The following is a 25,713-nucleotide window of genomic DNA, read 5'->3' on the forward strand; positions in this document are numbered from 1 at the left end:
AGTGCCAGTTGATGACAGGCTGACGGCAGCTGGATGGGCAAATGCTGCAGAAACACACAGTGTTGTTTAACACCATTAAATGTTAAACCACACTGTGTGTATCTGCAGAATACTTAAGACATCAGCTGCTAACCACACAACAATTCTGTCTCATCTTAAAAGCAGAACTAACAACTAAACATATTCTCTGTGAAATTAAAGTTGGTACACATTATTTTTCATAATACATGATGCTTTTGAAGCATGACAACATTGGCAGCAAAAGCAGCCATGTTACAGCCGTGTTAAAATCAAAAACATTTTATTTTATTATTATAGTTATTATTTAGGCAACCAGAGTCTGTACATTTTTAAATATGATTTTTTGGGGCTTTTCCTTTTATTTCAAAGTGGATAGACATGAATGGGGGAGAGAGAGGGGGGATGACACACAGCAAAGGGCAGCAGGTCGGATTTGAATCCTGCGCCGCTGCAGGACTCAGCCAACATGGGGCGACCGCTCTTACTGGGTGAGCTAGAGGCCGCCCCGAGTCTGTACATTTATGACTTTGTTCCCCTTTCTGTGGACACTAACACACAGACTTTGTTCCCCTTATGGTTTTATCTTTTAAGACACTCTGGACAGTAATGCACGCACTATACTTCCCCTTCAGAAAACACGTTATTATTGGCTGCCAACTTAAAATAAAGCAGTCACATCCTCAAAGTAGAAGTCTAGTAAAGACCATCACAGTGGAGCACACGCCGTCCTAACAGCTCTCATACAGGACTGCAGCAGGACTTTAAACATTTGTTCAGAATGAACAGAAATCCACAGGAGGAAATCGGTACTTAAAAATACTCTACTATATGTTTATGTGCGAGAACGTTTTCTACATTTGTGTTTGATGTTTATCTTTCAGAGGAAATCGAGGAAGAAGAAGATGACTATGTTACTGTACCAGCATGCACTGTGGAGAAAGTGGGAGATCGTCCAGGTACATTTCACGCATTTAATATTGTTAAACATGACATTTGTTTATCAAGCATGATGCTACAAATGTGATAGTGATGAACTTTGAAAATGTTTTTAATTTGTTTCATGTAGCACTCTGAATGTTTAATACAACAAGTAGATCCGAACAGAAAATCTGATTGGTCGACAGCACACCCAGAGCCGTTTGAGCACACCACCCACATCACTTAAAATATTACTCAGCCATTTCTATATCAACATTACAGAGTTGGATTAAAAATTGTTTTTGAAACATTTGTATTCATGTAAATCAGGAACCACGGTGGAACATAAAAGCTCTCCAACTCATGTATATAAATGATTCATCGGATTAAACGGCGTAATTGTTAAAACGCACTGAAGTTAACTTTCACTGGAAATGTTTTGGATCAGCTGTGCCGATGACTCGGCGCTATGTTAAAAATAGTTGAATGTGAATTTCGGAGAGAGGTACAGGAACTAAATGTAAAAATTAGTGTTTTTCAGCAGATATCTTATACTTACAACAAGATTGAGCTAGTAAAGCAGTTTGGTGTTTCTGTGTGGTAGTTAATCGCCTCGGTCCTAGCCGCATCACTTTCATACCAATAATGACGTTAAATCAAACCCTGGAGGGTAATATTGCTACAAGAAATAATTCCTACCACAGGCAATACAACGTTTTAACACTTCATCACTGAGTGTTAGATAAGACTCATATACATCACAGTCAGGGTTCAAAATAAAAAAATTCGTCCACTAGCCAAATGGCTAGTGAAATTTCAAATTTTACCAGCTAGTTAATATATTACCATTGTTTTTATTGGCTGGTGAGTGAAGCAAATCTACCAGCCACTTGCATATTTTACCAGCATGTGGCTAGTAGATGGTGCTAATTTTAAACCATGATCACACTACTGCACTAAGTTCAACTTGCACAAACATAGGTTTTACTTACATCTTTATAAATACTACTTAAGTAGGTTGTACATTATTTATTCACCACTTGTATAAACTGTACGTTTGTACATTCTTTCTTTTTTTAATAGTTGTTCTTGGATACTATCCTATTAATTATTTCTTTTATATTCTGTATGTGTGTCTTATATTGTGCTGCTGTAGCACTGAAATTTCCCAATTTGGGATCAATAGAGTCTAATCATCTAATCTCTGACTGTTTAATCAACATCATTTAGTAAACTGAATTCTTATTTCTCTCTCAGACCAGAGGTCTCTCTGCTTCTCTCAGTATTTTCTACCGATAGCAGTGTGTTGGCTGATACTGTTGGTCATCATGGGCCTCCGTATCTACTGTGAGTACCACTGTCTTAACTTGTTGTTGTTAGTCTTTATTTAAAGGACAGGTTCACATTTTATCAAGTCTGTCAGATGCCCATACTATATGTACATAGAAACAGTTTTTGCTCGGTATAATCCTTCCTCCTCTTCATACTGGCTCTGCTCAAATATGTATTCCAAAGTTGATCTGAAGCTAATATGAGGCTTCAGCAGTCTGAGTTAGAGAAATCAAGTGTGTATCATCTAAAGTTACAACCTTTATAGTACCAAGTTCACTCTTTGTGTTTTCCCAGTCAGGATTTCTGCTGCAGAGTTTTAACAACACAAAGATATTTGAAGATAAAAACATGTTTTGGAAACTTAGACTACTGAAGTAGGACTGTGGACTTTGTCCCCATCTTTTAAATTAGACATGCATTAGTTAAAGATCTGTTATTCTCCAGTATGAACAGGAGGAATGATCAGAGCAAGAAAACTCAGTGGTAACACTGTATTTGAAGGTATCTACATAAGAGTGACATGACACTGTATGAACACATGACACAGTCATGACACATGAACCCTAACTCCAACAATAACTTGTCATGAAAAAACCGAATGACACTTACTAAAAGAAGTGTTATGTCATAAACATTTATGACTTGTTTATAATGTTTATGACATGTTCATGACAGTGTCATGTCACTCTTATGTAGATACCTTCAAGTGAAGTGTAACCAACACAGTTTTAATGTTCATATGAACACCTGACTATTGTTTTAAGATAGATTTAAAACATGTGAATCCATTCTGTAATGTATTTTATTATAAGGTGAAACACTACTTGTGGCATAATTGATAAAAAAACAAAAATGCATTATCACTATGATGATCACAGACCTGACTGCAGTAAACCAGGAGCTGGAGACGGAGAGGAACGACTTAAGGGGACAAATACAAAACACCAGTCAAGCTCAGTGGATCATTGATGAATACTGCCCCAAAGTAAATAACGGTATGTTCAGATCCCATTAATTAGGTCCAATAATAACTGATAATTTCCGTTGGGGTTACTGGCGGACACCGCTCCTTGCGACCGTACATTTCGCGGCACTCAGATCACTGCAAATCGTCACCAATGAAAAGGGAACTCTCTGCTGAGTTCAATGATACCCGCACAAGACTTTAAATTAAATGGCTCACCAGTTATGAAAGGGGCTTGGCTTAAGCATAGGGGGTGGGCCAAACCATCACCAATGAAGAAGAAACTCTCTGCTGAGTAAGTGGGCGTGGTTAAAGTATAGGGGGCGGCTCACTATAACATGTAGAACACCGTATCTACTGTGAGTACCACTGTCTTAACTTGTTGTTGTTAGTCTTTATTTAAAGGACAGGTTCACATTTTATCAAGTCTGTCAGATGCCCATACTATATGTACATAGAAACAGTTTTTGCTCGGTATAATCCTTCCTCCTCTTCATACTGGCTCTGCTCAAATATGTATTCCAAAGTTGATCTGAAGCTAATGTGAGGCTTCAGCAGTCTGAGTTAGAGAAATCAAGTGTGTATCATCTAAAGTTACAACCTTTATAGTACCAAGTTCACTCTTTGTGTTTTCCCAGTCAGGATTTCTGCTGCAGAGTTTTAACAACACAAAGATATTTGAAGATAAAAACATGTTTTGGAAACTTAGACTACTGAAGTAGGACTGTGGACTTTGTCCCCATCTTTTAAATTAGACATGCATTAGTTAAAGATCTGTTATTCTCCAGTATGAACAGGAGGAATGATCAGAGCAAGAAAACTCAGTGGTAACACTGTATTTGAAGGTATCTACATAAGAGTGACATGACACTGTATGAACACATGACACAGTCATGACACATGAACCCTAACTCCAACAATAACTTGTCATGAAAAAACCGAATGACACTTACTAAAAGAAGTGTTATGTCATAAACATTTATGACTTGTTTATAATGTTTATGACATGTTCATGACAGTGTCATGTCACTCTTATGTAGATACCTTCAAGTGAAGTGTAACCAACACAGTTTTAATGTTCATATGAACACCTGACTATTGTTTTAAGATAGATTTAAAACATGTGAATCCATTCTGTAATGTATTTTATTATAAGGTGAAACACTACTTGTGGCATAATTGATAAAAAAACAAAAATGCATTATCACTATGATGATCACAGACCTGACTGCAGTAAACCAGGAGCTGGAGACGGAGAGGAACGACTTAAGGGGACAAATACAAAACACCAGTCAAGCTCAGTGGATCATTGATGAATACTGCCCCAAAGTAAATAACGGTATGTTCAGATCCCATTAATTAGGTCCAATAATAACTGATAATTTCACGTTGGGGTTACTGGCGGACACCGCTCCTTGCGACCGTGCATTTGCGCGGCACTCAGACACTGCAAATCGTCACCAATGAAAAGGGAACTCTCTGCTGAGTTCAATGATACCGCACACAAGACTTTAAATTAAATGGCTCACCAGTTATGAAAGGGGCTTGGCTTAAGCATAGGGGGTGGGCCAAACCATCACCAATGAAGAAGAAACTCTCTGCTGAGTAAGTGGGCGTGGTTAAAGTATAGGGGGCGGCTCACTATAACATGTAGAACACCGTATCTACTGTGAGTACCACTGTCTTAACTTGTTGTTGTTAGTCTTTATTTAAAGGACAGGTTCACATTTTATCAAGTCTGTCAGATGCCCATACTATATGTACATAGAAACAGTTTTTGCTCGGTATAATCCTTCCTCCTCTTCATACTGGCTCTGCTCAAATATGTATTCCAAAGTTGATCTGAAGCTAATATGAGGCTTCAGCAGTCTGAGTTAGAGAAATCAAGTGTGTATCATCTAAAGTTACAACCTTTATAGTACCAAGTTCACTCTTTGTGTTTTCCCAGTCAGGATTTCTGCTGCAGAGTGATAACAACACAAAGATATTTGAAGATAAAAACATGTTTTGGAAACTTAGACTACTGAAGTAGGACTGTGGACTTTGTCCCCATCTTTTAAATTAGAAGTGCATTAGTTAAAGATCTGTTATTCTCCAGTATGAACAGGAGGAATGATCAGAGCAAGAAAACTCAGTGGTAACACTGTATTTGAAGGTATCTACATAAGAGTGACATGACACTGTATGAACACATGACACAGTCATGACACATGAACCCTAACTCCAACAATAACTTGTCATGAAAAAACCGAATGACACTTACTAAAAGAAGTGTTATGTCATAAACATTTATGACTTGTTTATAATGTTTATGACATGTTCATGACAGTGTCATGTCACTCTTATGTAGATACCTTCAAGTGAAGTGTAACCAACACAGTTTTAATGTTCATATGAACACCTGACTATTGTTTTAAGATAGATTTAAAACATGTGAATCCATTCTGTAATGTATTTTATTATAAGATGAAACACTACTTGTGGCATAATTGATAAAAAAACAAAAATGCATTATCACTATGATGATCACAGACCTGACTGCAGTAAACCAGGAGCTGGAGACGGAGAGGAACGACTTAAGGGGACAAATACAAAACACCAGTCAAGCTCAGTGGATCATTGATGAATACTGCCCCAAAGTAAATAACGGTATGTTCAGATCCCATTAATTAGGTCCAATAATAACTGATAATTTCACGTTGGGGTTACTGGCGGACACCGCTCCTTGCGACTGTGCATTTGCGCGGCACTCAGACACTGCAAATCGTCACCAGAGAAGCAATCATTTTTTGATCCTATTTGAAATGAGCCATGGATTACAAATATCATGTTCGTCAATTTATAAGATAATTTTTCAACCGAAGAAAGTCTCAGTTAGCCGTAGGTTTGTCGTAGTACCACTTAGTTTTGTGTGAAACTGCTCAGCGAACTACATCTCCCGTCTCACACAATCTACCTCACCTAGCTTGATGCTTGGTTTGCTCGCTAGCTAGCTAGCTAGCTTAGCTCTGTTAAACAACACATGTAACGTTATCTTAACTGCTGTGTTTTATCCAGTCAAGTGTTCTTAGCAGATAAGCAAAAGAACAAGCAAGCTCCTCTGCTCATTTGAGTAACGTAACATCCCCCGGTACAATACACAGAGACATCGTAGCCTCAGCGAGACGTCATCCATGAAGTGTGAAGTCTTTCTAATTACGTATTTTCACAGTCTTATACTTCAACAGTTTAAAAATAAACTGAGACTTTCTTCGGTTGAAAAATAATGTTTTAAATTGACGAACATCATATTTGTAATCCATGGCTGAAATTCAAACAGGATCAAAAAATAATTATTATCTCTCCATTGACTCTCGTTCATTTTTTTTCCGAATTAAGGTCCCATGGACCAGAAGTAGAAGGGCGTGACTTTGGCTCTCTATTGGACAACGTACACTCAAGTTACACCCACTTCCTGGTTCGATGGCGAAACACATTGGCGAAACACACACGCCATTTTCAGGACTGGTCCAGATCCCTGTAAGGACCTCAGAGAAAAAAATGCAGCCACTTCCACCACTAGGTGGCGGAATAGCAGAAAAAAACGCATTTGGCCTTCTAACTCCCAAACCGTACATCGCACATAAACATATCCATGTGTTCCCTGAATACAGCTGAATCTCCTGATATAGGCCACGCCCATTTCCGCCTAGACTTTTATGCGTGAAAAATCGTCATTTATCGTAAACCTACTTTATCGAATTCCACCTAGACTGTCGATCTGCATGAAATTTGGTACGTAGCATCTCCCGACCGACCTGACAAAAAGTTTTTTAAATAATTTTTATCGAATGAAAATTGCACAAATTACGCACAAACAAATTTGTGTTGCTAGCTACAAAAACACGAACTTTGACATATCTCGGCCAAAATAAATGCAATCAAAGACAGACTCAAATCAAAACTTAAGATTCTTGTTTGCCATGACCCTCTGATGCTCCCCAACAAATTGTACGAAAATTGTCAACTAGGGGGCGCTACAAGTACAAAAACTATATCTCATGAACGGCTCATCCGATTTATACGAAATTTGGAGGGTACCATCTGGGGCCACTACTGAGGCCACACCTACAGTGGGGTACTGATTCGTCAAAGTGGGCATGGTCTATGGGACCCAGGTTTGGATTCACTACTTACACTAATGTGAGCAACTTCAAATTTACATTGTAGATGTAGAATGGCTCATGGACGTCACCTACCAAAAATTACACATATGGACCACTAGGTGGCGCTATAACTCCCACATTAGAAACCTTTACATCCACGTGTTCCTAGAATCAAGCTGAATCTCATAATCTATGCCACGCCAATTTCCGCTAAAAAGTTTTTTCGCAATATCGCGCAATGTGCAAAACCAACTTTTTCGAACTCCTCCTAGTCCGTGTGACTGATCTACATAAAATCTGGTAGGTGGCATCTGCAGACAGACCTGACCAAAATGTATTAAAAGAATTTTGCTACGTCAAACTATGCGCAATTGACGACCAAACAAAAATTCGTAGATAGCTACGAAACACGTACTTTTGCATATCTCTGCCAAATTAAATGCTATCAGCAAACATTTTAAGATTTTTGTTCAATGTCCCACTACGATGCTCTGTACCAAATTTGGCAAAAATCAGCCATTAGATGGTGCTATAATCAACCAGCCTGGTCTCACTGAATTCCGTAAAATGGGCACGGACTGGTAACTGCTCATTCCATGGTGGTGGTACGGAATGTGTGAAAATTCCGTGTGGCCACCACGGAAAACAATGCCAATTTAAAGTCAATGAGAAGATGACGTAGCACGGTAGTGAGTAGTATGTAAGGCCGGAATTCCACACAAGGAGGTTGGTTGGGGTGGTGGATGGGTAAAACACAGGACTTTCACCCAAGAGAGCAGAGTCTCAGAGCAACATGGCGGTAAAACACAGGACTTTCACACAAGAGAGCAGAGTCTCAGAGCAACATGTTGGTAAAACACAGGACTTTCACCCAAGAGAGCAGAGTTCGTGTCCCGCGTGTGGCGTGCGGTTGTGTTTATTTTTTTATTTTTTTTTGTTCTTGTCGCGCCCACCCACGACGTTTTCCTGAACCCAACCGCTCCGTTCTTCTCGCGTGTCACGTAAGCCCGTGTTTCTTTTTCGGCGATCCGTGTTCATTTAACGGAATTATTCCGTGGCAGTTTAACGGATTTTGTTGCAATTCCGTGAAACTGCCACGGATTTTGAGTTAAGGGCCCGTGTTCATTTCACGGAATTCTGTGAGATCAGGTTGAATCAACGTAGATGCGTTTTGGCCCTTAACTCAATGCATTTAAATGGGACATTTGCGATTGCAATTTCTCAGCCGTACTAGTTGCTATCAACATGAAACTTGTGATGCTCGTTCGGCATGTTGCTCTGAGGCTCTGTAGTGAAGATAATCCATTAGGGGGCACTATAGTCAACGTAGACCGGTTTTGGCCCTTTTACTCAATCAATGTTAATGGGATTTTTGCAACGGCAATGTACCACAGACCTTGCGGCTCACACCTCTCGATATTTCCTGATGTTTGCCTCCCCACGTTACGCTTTGGGTCCCGCTTTCGCGCGCTCCCTGGGTCATCTGGGACGACTTGTGCAGGGAGGCTTGGACCCCGTCATAACTGCTTGCAGTTCTACTTTGGAACTTTCAATTCAAAATGGCAGACTTCCTGTTGCGTTAAGGGTATGGCTCCAATGAGCTCTTTTGTACGTCTTGACATTCTACATATGTGTACCACGTATCGTTATTCTATGTTAAACGTACTGCAGGGGCTACATTTTTTACATTTTGTAGGGGGTGCTAGCAAGCCATTTTTGTGCGCCTAATCCTGAAACCCTTAAAATACGTAACATTTCACTAGGCTTGATGCGACTGCCAATTTTGGTGAGTTTTTGAGTATGTTAAGCCCCTCAAAAATGCAAGAAGAAGGAAGAATTCCTTCAGTTTTAATAGGGCCTTCGCCGCTGTCGGCGCTCGGGCCCTAATAATAATAATCATAAAAATCATAATCATAATATCACAATGCAGTAATGTTGTTTAGTGGTTGGTCTCTGTATTTTCAGAGAGACAGTGTAAAGCTTGTCAGAAGGGCTGGAGACTCATCAAGTCCAGCTGCTATCTGGTTAATGACGCTGATCCTCCTGATCAGAAAACCTGGCAAGAAGCTCAAGACGACTGCAGAGCACGGAGTTCAGATTTGGTTGTTGTACAGAGTTTGGAGGAACAGGTAATGAGAAAACTGTGGGAGTTTTTATGACACAATTATGAAATAAAATTTTCTCTAGGTGTGAACACACTGTGAGACTGTAGATGACCGTGTGTTTAAGTATAGTGTTTAAATATCTGATAACTGTTTCTCTGTTGTCAGGATGCACTCAGTTTTTACAGCTGGTACACATACTGGATTGGTCTGAGAGCTGAAGGAGGGAGATGGAAGTGGATCGATGGAAGTTATCTGACTGAAAGGTAAGAGACACATTCCTAAACACTTTGAATCATGGAATCTATCAGCCTTGATCTAAACATCATGTTCTTCCCTCAGTGTCAGCGGCTGGCTATATGAACCACCACCTCCTACTGACGGTCAGTGTGCAGCTTCTGTCGGTAGGTTCAAATGGAGATCAGTGAGCTCTGCTAAGAAAATCGGATGGATCTGCAAAAAGAAGGCTTTATCTGTTTAAACATTGCTGTCGGACTTGAAAAGTTTACTGGATGCTCTGCATGATAATATAATATTGTGTGTGTGTCTCTGTGTGTGTGTGTGTGTGTGTGTGTGTGTGTGTGTGTAAATGTAATGTATAGGTGAATTAGATATAGGATTAAATTGGTATGCTACTAAACTGTTAACTATTAATAACTGTGAATGTGCTTTTATTCTCCTTTGTTAGAGATGTGATTTTTATAATTTGTATATAAGCAGATTGATGAGAGGGACAGACAGACTGCTCAGCTTCCTGTTTCCTGTGTGACAGGTTATATTGTTGCTGCTCATGAGCCAAAATGGAGGCACAGCATCACTTGTTTTTCTTCAGCATTTAATGTAAATCATATTAATATTTAGAGTGTTTAATCTATCTAGAAGCAAAGTCCTGTTTCATTACATTGAATAAAAACGCTGCGACACATTGTTGTTATCGTCTTTTCTGTACATCATGCTGACTCCATGTCAGAACAGACAACATCATTCAGGAAGTTACAATATCACTGATCAGGATGTGTGAGAAACAAGTTCACTAAGATTGTCACAGCGGACCAGACACTCTCATCCAGGACTGCAGCAGGACTTTAAACGTTTGTTCAGGATGAAGAGAAGAACCACTGGATATAGCTGGGAATTCAACATATCCAGTGGTGGAAGAAGTATTCAGATCCTTTACTTCAGTAGAAATACTAATACCACACTAAAAATACTGTGTTACAAGTTAAAGTCCTGCATTGGAAATGTTACTTAAGTAAAAGTCTGTAAGTATCATCAGGAGGGGTTGAGACCGAGACAAGACCAAGACTTTGAGGGGTTCAGAATTAAATGCCAACTCCTTTGGGATGGACTGTAAGTTATCTCTCTGCTGATTATCTTTATTCATGCTGTCACTCTGTAAAGCTTTTCCCTCTGAACCCAGAAAAGATCTTCTGAACACTCGAATGGAAGTCATTTATATTTCACTAGACACTACCGAGGATTCAACCTGTGAATCCACTGACTTAAAAACCTGCATCTGAACTCGACTGCAGAGCGGCGTAACAGGACTCAGCGTCGGAGCCTCGGCAGACGAGTGTCGGACCGAGGTGACTTCCTGACTTCCTGACTCAGGGCTACCATGACACAGCAGCTTTTTATTTCATCAGAGACTCCTGAAACCAGGGGTTGCTGTTGCGTTTCAAACGAGAAAACAGAGTGGAGAGGACGGCAGGAAGCTGACAGAAGTTTGGAGAAGAGGATGGAGACGGGCTGCTGATGTGTCTTTGAAATTTCCTCCAGCTGTAAAAACTGTTTTGCAGCTTTGACCAAGAGGAAACTGGCAACAGATAGTGGTGGAAGAAGTATTCAGACCTTATACTTCAGTAAAAGTACTAATACCACACTGACAGAAGCGAATAACACTGCATCTCTTTGAATCGCCAGGCTGCATAAACAATGTGACAGATTGTCGGATTGGTCTATTATCCCTCAAGAAATTTGGGCAGTTTTATGTGTTTGGCTTGGAAACATAATCTTAACTAGCAACACTGCTTGTAGCGTCGGAGCCTCGGGAGACGAGTGTCGGACATGTTGTACAACCACTGGCTACGTGCCTAGCGTGCGGTATCGATTACTAGCTACCCTGACACAGAGAAGAAGAACGGTAAAGAAAAGTTAGTTCGGAAAAAACAAACAAACATGTGGCTAGTGGAAAATCTGATTGGCTGGTAACTTTACCAATCTGCTAGCCGTGTTGGCTGGTGACCAAAAAAGTTAATTTAAAGCCCTGCACACCACGATTACATCATTGATCACATCTTGACTTAAAGAAACAGTAAAAAGAAGAATTTCATGTTTTGTCAGATGGGTCTTCAGTCTCAGCAGAAAGAAATAATCAAATCTGATCATGATAAAAGTTAGTGTCGGTTGATGATAGGTTTTTCATCACCATTAAAGGAGAAGACTTGAGATATTAGCTGCTTGCCAACCAACAACTCTGTCACATCTTAAAAGCAGAACAAAAACCAAACTTTTAATATTCTGAGAAATGTAAGTTGGTACAGAGTGTACATTTCAGACTTTGTTCCCCTGTGATTGTGTTCTTATAAGACACTTTGGACAGCAATGCACACTATAGCCTACTCCCCCTTCACAACAACACGTTATTAGCTGCCGAATTAAAAGAAAACCATCACAGCGGAGCAGACGCCTTCCTAACAGCTCTCATACAGGACTGCAGCAGGACTTTAAACATTTGTTCAGGATGAACAGAAATCCACAGGAGGAAATGGGTAATTAAAAATACTCTAATGTTTATGTGTCTGTGTGTAAGATATAATGTCCTATATTTTAATGTGCCAGGATGTTGTCTACATTTGTGTTTGATGTTTATCTTTCAGAGGAAATCAAGGAAGAAGCAGCAGCTAACTATGTTAATGTACCAGCATGCACTGTGGATAGAGTGGCAGTTCATCCAGGTACATTTCACACATTTAATATTGTTAAACATGAGATTTATTTATCAATCATAATGCAAACAAAATGTGATAATGATGAATATTGAAAAAGGTTTTGTATTTTTTCTGTAGCACTTTAAATATACATCATACAACAAGGAGATCTGACCGGGCAATCTAATTGGTCAAATAGACATTAAGACTGTGCTCCAATCAGCATGACAGCACACCCAGAGCCGTGTGAGCACACCACGTACTTCTCTCTTTGTGACGACCAGTTTGATTTTTTAGACTGTGTGAGGACAGGCTGTTCTCATGATCCATTTGTATGTATGGCTACAAAGAAATTATGCACTGTGATATATATATATATATATATATATATATATGTATGTCGGGCTGGATGTATTGGTCATGAAACCCAGGGCTTTCAAGCCGGGGAGCGGAGTTTGTAGGTGTGCTGTCTGTCTTATATTGTGCTGCTGTAGCACTGAAATTTCACAATTTGGGATCAATAGAGTATAATCATCTAATCTCTGACTGTTTAATCAACATCATTTAGTAAACTGAATTTTTATTTCTCTCTCAGACCAGAGGTCTCTCTTCTTCACTCAGACTTTTCTACCGATAGCAGTGTGTTGGCTGATACTGTTGGTCATCATGGGCCTCCGTATCTACTGTGAGTACCACTGTCTTAACTTGTTGTTGTTAGTCCTTATTTAAAGGACAGGTTCACATTTTATCAAGTCTTTCAGGTACCTACTTTTACATAGAAACAGTTTTTGCTCGGTGTAATCCTTCCTCCTCTTCATACTGGCTCTGCTCAAAGATGTATTCCAAAGTTGATCTGAAGCTAATATGAGGCTTCAGCAGTCTGAGTTAGAGAAATCAAGTGTGTATCATCTAAAGTTACAACATTTATAGTACCAAGTTCACTCTTTGTGTTTTCCCAGACAGGATTTCTGAAGCAGAGTGATAACAACACAAAGATATTTAAAGATAAAAACATATTTTAACAAATTTAGACTACTGAAGTAGGACTGTGGACTTTGTCCCCATCTTTTAAATTAGAAATGCATTAGTAAACTATCTGTTATTCTCCAGTATGAACAGGAGGAATGATCAGAGCAAGAAAACTCAGTGGTAACACTGTATTTGAGTTTTAATGTACATATGAACACTTGACTATTGTTTTAAGATAGATTTAAAACATGTGAATCCATCGTGTAATGTATTTTATTATAAGATGAAACACTACTTGTGGCATAATTGATAAGAAAACAAAAATGCATTATCACTATGATGATCACAGACCTGACTGCAGTAAACCAGGAGCTGGAGACGGAGAGGAACATCTTAAGAGGACCAATACAAAACATCAGTCGAGCTCAGTGGAGCATTGATGAATACTGCCCCAAAGAAAATAACGGTATGTTCAGATCCCATTAATTAGGTCCAATAAAAACCAATAATAATAATATCACAATGCAGTAATGTTGTTTATTGGTTGGTGTCTGTAGTTTCAGAGAGACAGTGTAGAGATTGTCAGAAGGACTGGGTACTTTCGAGTCCAGCTGCTATCTGTTTAATGGTCCTCCTTATCAGAAAACCTGGGAAGAAGCTCAAGAAGACTGCAGAGGACAGAGTTCAGATTTGGCTGATCACTGATCAGGATGTGTGAAAAACAAGTTCACTAAGATTGTCACAGTGAACCAGACGCTCTCATACAGGACTGCAGCAGGTACTTCAGTAGAAATACTAATACCAATTTCTTATGAGGTCATAAGGAGCAAGGTTACCTCCTCTTTCTCTGCTTTGCCCGCCCAGAGAATTTAGCCCACCCATGAGAGAGAGAGAGAGAGACATCATGGCTTTCAAACGAGCAAAGTGGCAGTTGGTCAAGGCCACACCCCCACCCTCCACCTTGCCCCCCCCCTCTCCTCCTCAATAGCGAGAGTCGCCCTCTCTGCTCTCTGTCTGCTCAGCTGCTAAGACGGGCTGCAGTCGGCATTGTCGGCAAACTGTATTTATATTTTACTTTATTGACAAAAGAGTTTTCTGAACTGTCTGTGGAATGGATCAACGGAAATGAGAGAGACCACTGTGGCCCTAAATGACAGTAAAATGCACTAAAGTAGGGTGACCAAACATATAGTCGCACACCCTACACGCGTAGGCTCAAGCCAGCCAGAGCGAGCGCTGCTCAGAGCTCAACTACTTCGGTGAAGTTACAAAGACATTCACAGATTCTTCCGGGATCAATTACTCTAGCGAAATGTTATTGAATCACAAACTACGCACTTTTCCTACCGTAGTAAGGTAAACAACGAGCTACAAACTCATTTTCATCAAAATGAGCCGTCCTCCAACCTGGAGAAATAATATTGGGCTCTACGAGCAGCCGGCGGTGAGACGGTAGTAAGACAAGAGATTAGGGACCATCTACAAACTACAAACCTTAGGGACCGTCTACAAACTACAAGACCTTAAGGGCCGTCTACAAACTACAAGACCTTAGGGACCGTCTACAAACTACAAGACCTTAGGGACCGTCTACAAACTACAACACCGAAAAGAGATACAACAACAATATGTATTAATTTAATGACTAAATTAGGTAGTGTCTCCACACTTGCCTCAATTATAACGTGTCTCCTGCTAGTTGTACTACAGCCCTTACTTTAAAAAAATAAGCATAATCATAATTTTGGGGAATATTCTTTGCCAAAAACATTTAATATTTTAAGTTGTGTCTCTAAACTTACCTCACACATAATTAGTGTTCTGCAGGTTGTACTACATCACTTACTTTTAAAAAATAGGCATATAAATAATTTTGGGGGATTATTTTTGCCATACTTTTTTCTTTTTTTTTAACTACTCCACACATGTAAGCCTTCCTCACTCTTTTCCTCATAGCGGTACTCATACTCTACTCTCCGTTACCGCTCGCTCTCCTTGCGTGACCACATGGGCACTGACGTCACTCACTTAGGGCACCCTGCCATTCTCGCAACTCTCGTAAGGGGGTGGTTGCGGTATACCGCTCTACTGCGGTAATTACTTGCTTTTCAACCACGGTAAGAAAAAATCCTTACCGTCCCAGCCCTATTTAATATGTAGCCAAAACATTTCCAATCGTCTTTCACTGAAAAGTTCTGCAAAGGCTCAAACATACAAAGTAGATTTTAACTGTTGCTGAGGGTTGAGATGGAGGAGGTGAGGGTTTCTATAAAAACACCATAAAACGATGGAGAGAAGCAGAAGGATGGAGCGAAGGAGGGAAGATGAGGGCAGAAAGCCACCGAGGGAGGAGCACAAATGTAAAAAGAGAGGAGCAGAGTCAGGGAGATAACGGTAACACCAGGACGTGACAGAGAGCCCAGTGTGTTTGGCTTGGAAACATAATCTTAACTAGCAACACTGCTTGTAGTTCTACTCCTACATTTCCCTTGAACACGTTGTTGTGACGTGTTGTACAACCATTGGCTACGTGCCTAGCGTGCGGCATCGATTACTAGCTACCCTGAAACGGAGAAGACAAACGGTAAAGAAATGTTAGTTATGAAAAAGAATATATATATTTGGCTAGTGGAAAGTCTGATTGGCTGGTTACTTTAACAATCTGCTAGCCGTGTTGGCAGGTGATCAAAAAAGTTCATTTAAAGCCCTGCACACCACGATCACGTTATTGATCACTTCTTGACTTAAAGAAACAGCAAAAAGAAGAATTTCATGTTTTGTCAATTGGGTCTTCAGTCTCAGGAGAAAGAAATGATTGAATTTGATTATGATAAAAGTTAGTGTCAGTTGGTAATAGGTTGACGGCAGAGGCGTGGGAAAATGCTGCAGATCCACACAGTGTGGTTTAACACCATTAAAGGAGAAGACTTAAGACATCACCTGCTAACCACACAACAACTCTGTCACACTTTAAAAGCAGAACTAACAACTAAACATGTTCTCTGGGAAATTGAAGTTGGTACACATTATTTTTCATAATACATGATGCTTTGGAAGCATGACAACACATTGCCAGCAAAAGCAAAGATTACAGCATGTTTGTAATTAGTGTAATTATTTAGGCAACCGGAGTTTGTACATTTCTGACTTTGTTGGCCTTGTGGTCTGTGGACACTATGACACTATGACGCTATCTTTGTTCCCCCTGTGATCTCATCTTTTAAGACACTTCAGACAGTAATGCACCCACTCTTCTTCCCCTTCACACCACTTTCTTATTGGCTGCCGAATTGAAAGAAAACCCCAGTCCCAATCTCAAAGCAGAAGTCCTGTAAAGACCATCACAGCGGAGCAGACGCCCTCCTAACATACAGGACTGCAGCAGGACTTTAAACATTTGTTCAGGATGAACAGAAATCTACAGGAGGAAATTGGTAATTAAAAATACTCTAATGTTTATGTGTCTGTATGTAAATCTCCTATATCTTTATGTGGCAGGATGTTGTCTACATTTGTGTTTGATGTTGATCTTTCAGAGGAAATCGAGGAAGCAGCAGCTAACTATGTTAATGTACCAGCATGCACTGTGGAGAAAATGGCAGCTCGTCCAGGTACATGTATCATATTATATCACTTTGTCTGCTGTACAACTGTCTTATAGGCTATATTAGCCCTCCTACACAATCTGGACTGTGTTCATAACATCTACATCTTATAACTTATTCCCTGTTATATATTGTTCTTATTCTTATTCAATCAGTCAGTTAATATGTTATTATGTTAATATTTCATAGTCATAGTTAATATTTGTGACAGGGCGCATGGCTGCGGTCACGGTAGCGATGCGCTACCTGTTTTTTATTTCAAAGACTGAGTGAAGAGGTTGCCTGAATATGTTTGTTTGACGAGTCTATATTTTCGGTTTGTATATTGGTTTGATATCATCTGTTATTCAGCATATTTCCCATATTAATCCCGTAGTTTTGTGCACCATTTTGAACATCTAATACTGCGGTGATTTGTTATCTAGGCCTAGTTATATTCATCTATACATCATTTATTGTTTACAACTGTACAGTTTGTCACAAACATCACCTGTTATAAGAACCACCACAACACTTAAGTCTTTGTTAATTAATGTTCGTTTATTGAGTGTAAAAGTATAGAGTGTAAAATGGTTTGGGCTTACCATGTGCTCTTTGTTATTATGGAAAGTTTGCTGCTGTCCTTGGGTTTGAATGGGTCTGTGACTTCCGGGGTAACAGGAAGTTGACCGACATGTTATGTATTATATTTGACAGCCACAAAGATGTCTTGTGGCTGTGGTTAATTGCATTGACAATTGTATGAATTATATGTTGTGTCTGTCTAGATTTTTAGCTATATGTATTTTGGCTGCATTAAGCCTTATTGGTGTACTCACCTGAGCCACCCCTGTATTGTGTATGTTGGTATGTTCCAATTTGAGGGGTTGGCGTCAGTATTTGCTCGAGAGAGAGCTGGAGTGTACTTGGAGGGAGTAGGACGTAAGTCTGCTAGATGTCCTCTACGTTGTAACCTGATTTAAGGTCTATTAGTGAATAGTTGTGTATTTATATTTCTGATTGTTTTGACTCAAGTCAATTTTAATTTATTTTCTTGAAAGTGCTTTTTAGTTACTTGAGCACACCACGTACTTCTCTCTTTGTGACGACCAGTTTGATTTTTTACACTGTGTGAGGACAGGCTGTTCTCATGATCCATTCGTACATATAGCTACAAATGATGATGCACTGTAATTCATATATATATATATATATATATATATATATATATATATATATATATATATATATATATATATATATATATACATATATAAATATATATCGGGCTGGATATTTGGGTCAAAAAACCCAGGGCTTTCAAGCCGGGGAGAGGAGTTCGTATGTGTTCTGTGTGTCTTATATGTTGCTGCTGTAGCACTGAAATTTCTGAGTTTGGGATCAATAGAGTCTAATCATCTATTCTCTGACTGAATAATCAACATCATTTAGTAAACTGAATTCTTATTTCTCTCTCAGACCAGAGGTTTCGCTGCTTCTCTCAGTATTTTCTACCGATAGCAGTGTGTTGGCTGATACTGTTGGTCATCATGGGCCTCCGTATCTACTGTGAGTACTACTGTCTTAACTTGTTGTTGTTAGTCTTTATTTAAAGGACAGGTTCACATTTTATCAAGTCTGTCAGATACCCATATGTTCCTAGAAACATATTTTTTGCTCGGTGTAATCCTTCCTCCTCTTCATACTGGCTCTGCTCAAAGATGCATCAGTAAAAGATCTGTTATTCTCTAGTATGAACAGGAAGAATGATCAGAGCTAGAAAACTCAGTTTTAATGTTCATATGAACACCTGACTATTGTTTTAAGATAGATTCAAAACATGTGAATCCATACTGTAATGTATGTTATTATAAGGTGAAACACTAAAGTGGCATAATTGATAAAAAAAACAAAAATGCATTATCACTATGATGATCACAGACCTGACTGCAGTAAACCAGGAGCTGGAGACGGAGAGGAACAACTTAAGAGGACCAATACAAAACATCAGTCGAGCTCAGTGGAGCATTGATGAATACAGCCAAAAAAAAAAAAAGTGTTTTAAAAAAAAAAAAAAAAAAAAAAAAAAAAAAAAAAAAAAAAAAAAAAAAAAAAAAAAAATTTTTTCTAAAAAAAAATAATATTGCCCCAAAAAATTTCAGAAGGGCTGGATGCTCATCAAGTCCAGCTGCTATCTGATTAATGATCCTCCTGATCTAAAAACCTGGGAAGAAGCTCGAGAAGACTGCAGAGCACGGAGTTCAGATTTGGTTGTTGTAGATGATGAAGATGAACAGGTAATAAGAAAACTGTGGGAGTTTTTATGACACATGATGAAAAGGATGAGGTAACGCGGAAGCATTGGGAATTATGAAATAAAATATAATTTATCTAGGTCTGAACACACTGTGAGTCTGTAGATCAGTGTGTTTATTAAAGTATAGAGTTTAAATCTCTGATACATTTTTCTCGTCAGATTGTACTCCATTGGTACAGCAGGTACGGCGGGTACGGCCGGTACGGATCCTGGATTGGCCTGAGAGCTGAAGGAGGGAGATGGAAGTGGATCGATGGAAGTGATCTGACTGAAAGGTAAGAGACACATTCCTAAACACGTTGAATCATAAAATCTATCAGCCTTGATCTAAACATCATGTTCTTCCCTCAGTGTCAGCTACTGGATAGATGAACCACCACCTCCTACTGATGGTCAGTGTGCGATTTTTTACAAGTACAGTTGGATATCAAGGAGCTGTGCTGAGAGATACACATGGATCTGCCAAAAGAAGCCTTTATCTGTTTAAACACTGCAGTCAGACTTGAGAAGTTTACTGGACACTCTGCATGATAATATCAACTGGCTTATAAAAACCGGGAAGACTTTTACTTCACAATTTAAATGTTTTGTTTTTCTAAAATATATAGGAATTTTATTTAGTTTACTGTATAAAAAAAGAGAAAACATTTACAATTACTTTTAAAGCTGTGTGTCTGTGTGTGTGTGTGTGTGTGTGTTTGTGTGTGTGTGTAAATGTAATGTATAGGTGAATTAGATATAGGATTATATAGGTATGCTACTAAACTGTTAACTATTAATATCTCTGAATGTGCTTTTGTTCTCCTTTGTTAGAGATGTGATGTTTATAATTTGTATATCAGCAGATTGATGAGAGGGACAGACAGACTGCTCAGCTTCCTGTTTCCTGTGTGACAGGTTACATTGTTGCTACTGATGAGCCAACATGGAGGAACAGCATCACTTGTTTTTCTTCAGCACTTAATGTAAATCATATTAATATGTAGAGTGTTTAATCTATCTAGAAGCAAAGTCCTGTTTCATTATATTAAATAAAAACCCTGCGACACATTGTTGTTATCGTCTTTTCTGTACATCATGCTGACTCCATGTCAGAACAAACAACATCATTCAGGAAGTTACAACATAATTGATCAAGATGTGTGAGAAGCAGAAGTTCACTAAGACTGTCAAAAGCGGAGCAGACGCCCTCCTAACAGCTCTCATACAGGACTGCAGCAGGACTTTAAACATTTGTTCAGGATGAACAGAAATCCACAGGAGGAAATTGGTAATTAATAATACTCTAATGTTTATGTGTCTGTGTGTAAATCTACTATATGTTTATGTGCCAGGATGTTGTCTACATTTGTGTTTGATGTTGATCTTTAAGAGGAAATCGAGGAGGAAGCAGAAGCTGTTTATGTTACTTTGCCAGCATGCACTGTGGAGAAAGTGGCAGCTCCTCCAGGTACATTTCACACATTTAACATAATTAAACATGAGATTTATTTATCAATCATGATGCTAAAAATGTGATAGTGATGAAGGTTGAAAATGTTTTCCATTTTTTTTGTGTAGCACTTTGAATGTTTAATACAACAAGTAGATCTGAACAGACAATCTGATTGGTCAACTAGACAGCACACCCAGAGCCATTTGAGCACACCACGCACATCATTTAAAATATTACCTAGCCATTTCTATATCAACATTACAGAGTTGACTAAACACGTACGGACTAGAAACCGCTCCACATAGCGCTCTAGGATACTGTAGCTGTAGCTGTTATGGCAACAAAAGACGCTCTCGGCTGCTTTTTGGAACCAAAAGGCTGCCAGCTTCCTCTTACTACAAATGCGCCCTAGTCAACTTTTTATTGTCAAGAAAGACGCTAAGTGTCAACATAGCCTAATATTGCTTAATTCAAAGCACCTTTCTGACCGCTACTAAAAATAATTCCTACCACAGGCAATACAACTTTTTAATACTTTATCAGTGAGACTCAAATACATTATAATTAGGGTTCAAAATTAACTTTTTTGTCCACTAGCCAAATGGATTAGTGATGTTCAAATGTAATCAGCAACTCGGTAGACTAACATTGTTTTTATTGGCTGGTGTGTGAAGCAAATCTACCAGCCACTTGCATATTTTACCAGCATGTGTAGGCCTACATTATTTTTTATTCTTTTATTTAACCAGGTAGGCCTTTGAGAACAGGTTCTCATTTGCAATGGTGACCTGGCCAAGAAAAGCATAAGCATGCAAGACAACATACAGTTTCACATTCAATACAATACAAGAATACAGAATATAATAGGCTACATAAAGCACAGATTAAGTAGGCATTACAAAGCCGGCGCAAAAGTGAGGTGTAAGTAAGTCCAGTGGATATGCGAAAGTGATATGGTAATAACACAATATGCATGAATAGACTAGTCTATATAAATGCTGAAATGTAGTGAAGAGTGAATATACAGTTAGTGCAGGTTGTGGTCTAGTTAGTGATGTAGATCAGTAGACGGACAAAAATGTAATGACAACAAAGGTGGGAAGAATAACAGTTGAGCATGCCAGGGCAGATGAATAGAGCAAAAGAGCGTAAACAGATATGATATGATATGATATGATATGATAGCAGTGCAGGTGAAGATGTGCATCTGAGCAAATATGCATGGGGCATGACAGAGATAATGGAATAGAGTGTGCAAAACAGTGCATGAATGATGGATAATAGTTAGCACGTACAGTGATTGCACAGGAGCTAACCACTATTTACCACTTGTATATACGTTTGTACAGTCTTTCTATTTTTAATAGTTGTTCTTGTATTCTATCCTATTTATTATTTCTTTAATATTCTGTATGTGTGTCTTATATGTTGCTGCTGTAGCACTGAAATTTCCCAATTTGGGATCAATAGAGTCTAATCATCTAATCTCTGACTGAATAATCAACATCTTCAAGTAAACTGAATTCTTATTTCTCTCTCAGACCAGAGGTTTCGCTGCTTCTCTCAGTATTTTCTACCGATAACAGTGTGTTGGCTGATACTGTTGGTCATCATGGGCCTCCGTATCTACTGTGAGTACCACTGTCTTAACTTGTTGTTGTTAGTCCTTATTTAAAGGACAGGTTCACATTTTATCAAGTCTGTCAGATGCCCATACTATATGTTCATAGAAACAGTTTTTGCTCGGTGTAATCCTTCCTCCTCTTCATACTGGCTCTGCTCAAATATGTATTCCAAAGTTGATCTGAAGCTAATATGAGGCTTCAGCAGTCTGAGTTAGAGAAATCAAGTGTGTATCATTTAAAGTTACAACCTTTATAGTACCAAGTTCACTCTTTATGTTTTCCCAGACAGGATTTCTGAAGCAGAGTGATAACAACACAAAGATATTTAAAGATAAAACCATATTTTGACAAACTTAGTGGACTTAGAAGTAGGACTGTGGACTTTGTCCCCATCTTTTAAATTAGAAGTGCATTAGTTAAAGATCTGTTATTCTCCAGTATGAACAGGAGGAATGATCAGAGCAAGAAAACTCAGTTTTAATATTCATATGAACACCTATTGTTTTAAGATATATTTGAATCCATCCTGTAATGTCTTTTATTATAATGTAAATGTGTCATAATTGATCAAAAACTAAATTTCCCTACGACTATGATTAAGAAGCTCTTTTTCATTTTGCAGTTGCTACATTAAGTCATGAGAGTGATGTAAGTGAGCTGATGGCAGCCAATCGCAACCTGACAAACCTCAACGACAAACTCAGCGTCTTAGAAAACCAGATCACAAACCTGACCGCAGTAAACCAGGAGCTGGAGACGGAGAGGAACAACTTAAGAAGACAAATACAGAACATCAGTCGAGCTCAGGGGAGCATTGATGAATACTGCCCCAAAGAAAATAACGGTATGTTCAGATCCCATTAATTAGGTCCAATAATAACCAATAATAATAATATCACAATGCAGTAATGTTGTGTATTGGTTGGTCTATGTCTGTAGTTTCAGAGAGAGGGTGTAGAGATTGTCAGAAGGACTGGGAACTCATCAATTCCAGCTGCTATCTGGTTAATGGTCCTCCTGATCAGAAAACCTGGGAAGAAGCTCGAAAAGACTGCAGAGCACGGGGATCAGATTTGGTTGTTGTAGATACTCGAGATGAACAGGTAATGAGGAAGTAGTGGGAATTTCTATGACACAATTATGAAATAAAATGTATTTTCTCTAGGTGTGAACACACTGTAAGTCTCTAGATCAGTGTGTTTATTAAAGTATAGAGTTTAAATCTCTGATAAATTTTCCTCTCTTGTCAGAATGCACTCCGTCATCACAGCCGGTACGGATCCTGGATTGGTCTGAGAGCTGAAGGAGGGAGATGGAAGTGGATCGATGGAAGTGATCTGGTTGAAAGGTAAGAGACACATTCCTAAACACTTTGAATCATAAAATCTATCAGCCTTGATCTAAACATCATGTTCTTCCCTCAGTGTCACCTACTGGATAGATGAACCACCACCTCCTACTGATGGTCAGTGTGCAGTTACTACCTATATTTTCAGCTGGACATCAGTGAGTTGTGCTGAGAGAAACGGATGGATCTGCGAAAAGAAGCCTTTATCTGTTTAAAGACTGCAGTCAGACTTGAGAAGGTTACTGGATACTCTATATGATAATATCAACTGGCTTCATTAATATCAAACTGGGAAGACTTCTACGTCACAATTAAAAAAAATTGTTTTTCTAAAATATATAGGCATTTTATTTCGTTTACTGTATAAAAAAGAGAAAATATTTACAAAGCTGTGTGTGGATGTGTGTGTTTGTATGTGTCAGTGTGTGTGTGTATGTGTCAGTGTGTGTGTGTATGTATGTGTGTGTGTGTGTGTGTGTGTGTAAATGTAATGTATAAGTGAATTAGATATTGGATTATATAAGTATGCTACTAAACTGTTAAGTATTAATAACTGTGAATGTGCTTTTGTTCTCCTTTGTTAGAGATGTGATGTTTATAATTTGTATATAAGCAGATTGATGAGAGGTACAGACAGGCTGCTCAGCTTCCTGTTTCCTGTGTGACAGGTTACATTGTTGCTACTCATGAGCCAAAATGGAGGCACAGCATCACTTGTTTTTCTTCAGCATTAAATGTAAATCATATTAATATTTAGAGTGTTTAATCTATCTAGAAGCAAAGTCCTGTTTCATTACATTGAATAAAAACGCTGCGACACATTGTTGCTATCGTCTGTTCTGTATATCATGTCAGAACAAACATCATTCAGGAAGTTACAACAACATTGATCAAGATGTGTGAGAAGCAGAAGTTCACACTAATGCTGTTTTTCTATCACATGGTACCTGCTCGACTCGCCTCGACTCTACTCGCCTTTTTTTGGTTTTCCATTACGAAACAAAGTCCCTGGTACCTGCTGACAAGTCCATTTTTTTAGTACCACCTCAGTCGAGGTCCTGAGCGAGCTGAGGTGATACCAAAAGTTGATGTGAAAGCGACAGAGGGGGGTGTCCTGAACAGACCCGCCATTTTTAAATAGTTTAGCCAGCTGTGTTGTTTTTTTTTGCTGCCTCCAGCTTCTTTTGAAACTAAATGTGTCTTCTGGCTGTGGCAACAACTACACACCTTCCACGTTCTGTGTGTGTATCCTGTTAGGTCGCGGCAGTTTCCCGCGGCCGCGCTCTCCTCACGCATGAGGCGGTACTAAATCTGCAATGGAAAAAGGAGGACGGGGCACTGCGGTTAATCCGAGCCGAGCCGAGCCGAGCCGAGCCGAGCTGGTACTTAACAGTGGAGAAACGCCATAAGACGCCATAAGCGGAGCAGACGCTCTCATCCAGGACTGCAGCAGGACTTTAAACATTTGTTCAGGATGAAGAGAAGAACCACTGGATATAGCTGGGAATTCAACATATCCAGTGGTGGAAGAAGTATTCAGATCCTTCACTTCAGTTAAAGTACTAATACCACACTGTAAAAATACTCCGTTACAAGTTAAAGTCCTGCATTGGAAATGTTACTTCAGTAAAAGTCTGTAAGTCTCATCAGGAAAATGTAAGAATCCTCCCATTGTAGAAAGAGTAAAGGCTCCAACCAGCTGTGTGTTAAAGGTCTCATCATCTCAGCGTGACTTGTAGTCCGTTATATTGTCGGCTAGTTTACTTTAGAATCAGACATCAGATGTTATAAACTACTGTTGCACGACTAAAACTACCTTTGAATGTACACACGTTCCACCAAAACAAGTTCCTTCTTGAGGCTATTTTGCAGAGGCACCGTGGCTCCATCCGGAGCTTAGTACCGCCCAAGACGACTGTGATTGGTTTAAAGAAATGCCGATAAACCAGAGCACGTTTTTCTCCTATCCCAGAATGCTGTGTGGACTAGCCAGGCCCTCCTCCACAGCACTGTGGAGGAAGGT

At 39.2% G+C, this 25,713-nt stretch overlaps 2 protein-coding genes across 8 annotated transcripts in view; one reads left to right on the forward strand and one right to left on the reverse strand.

The window, feature by feature from the left end:
- si:dkey-22o22.2 (neural-cadherin) overlaps positions 1–25,713 on the reverse strand; it is a 241,089-nt gene that overhangs the window by 170,062 nt on the left and 45,314 nt on the right. The gene's annotated exons all lie outside the window — the stretch shown is intronic.
- LOC120562275 (CD209 antigen-like protein E) lies at positions 724–25,218 on the forward strand. 7 transcript variants are annotated; one of them, XM_039805916.1, is made up of 12 exons: positions 724–827; positions 903–977; positions 2,197–2,286; positions 3,150–3,266; positions 4,458–4,574; positions 5,768–5,884; positions 13,731–13,847; positions 13,939–13,970; positions 19,131–19,262; positions 19,442–19,557; positions 19,634–19,674; positions 24,948–25,218. In XM_039805916.1, the coding sequence occupies exons 1-12, from the start codon at positions 800–802 to the stop codon at positions 24,986–24,988; spliced, it is 1,023 nt and encodes a 340-aa protein (XP_039661850.1). In that variant the 5' UTR covers positions 724–799; the 3' UTR covers positions 24,989–25,218. The 7 variants fall into 7 exon arrangements, with proteins under 7 accessions (XP_039661850.1, XP_039661848.1, XP_039661849.1 ...); XM_039805914.1 differs by lacking the exons at positions 19,634–19,674; positions 24,948–25,218 and adding an exon at positions 23,767–24,509; XM_039805915.1 differs by lacking the exon at positions 24,948–25,218 and having other exon boundaries at positions 19,634–20,330.

The sequence above is a fragment of the Perca fluviatilis genome, chromosome 7 (assembly GCF_010015445.1).
Source record: "Perca fluviatilis chromosome 7, GENO_Pfluv_1.0, whole genome shotgun sequence".
In the NCBI taxonomy this organism is placed as follows: domain Eukaryota; kingdom Metazoa; phylum Chordata; class Actinopteri; order Perciformes; family Percidae; genus Perca; species Perca fluviatilis.

Coding starts and splice junctions, on each gene's coding strand:
- LOC120562275 (XM_039805914.1), top strand. CDS start 800: ATGAACAGAAATCCACAGGAGGAAATCG. Junction 828..902: donor AAATCCACAGGAGGAAATCG/GTACTTAAAAAT, acceptor TTTATCTTTCAG/AGGAAATCGAGGAAGAAGAA. Junction 13,848..13,938: donor CTGCCCCAAAGAAAATAACG/GTATGTTCAGAT, acceptor TGGTGTCTGTAG/TTTCAGAGAGACAGTGTAGA.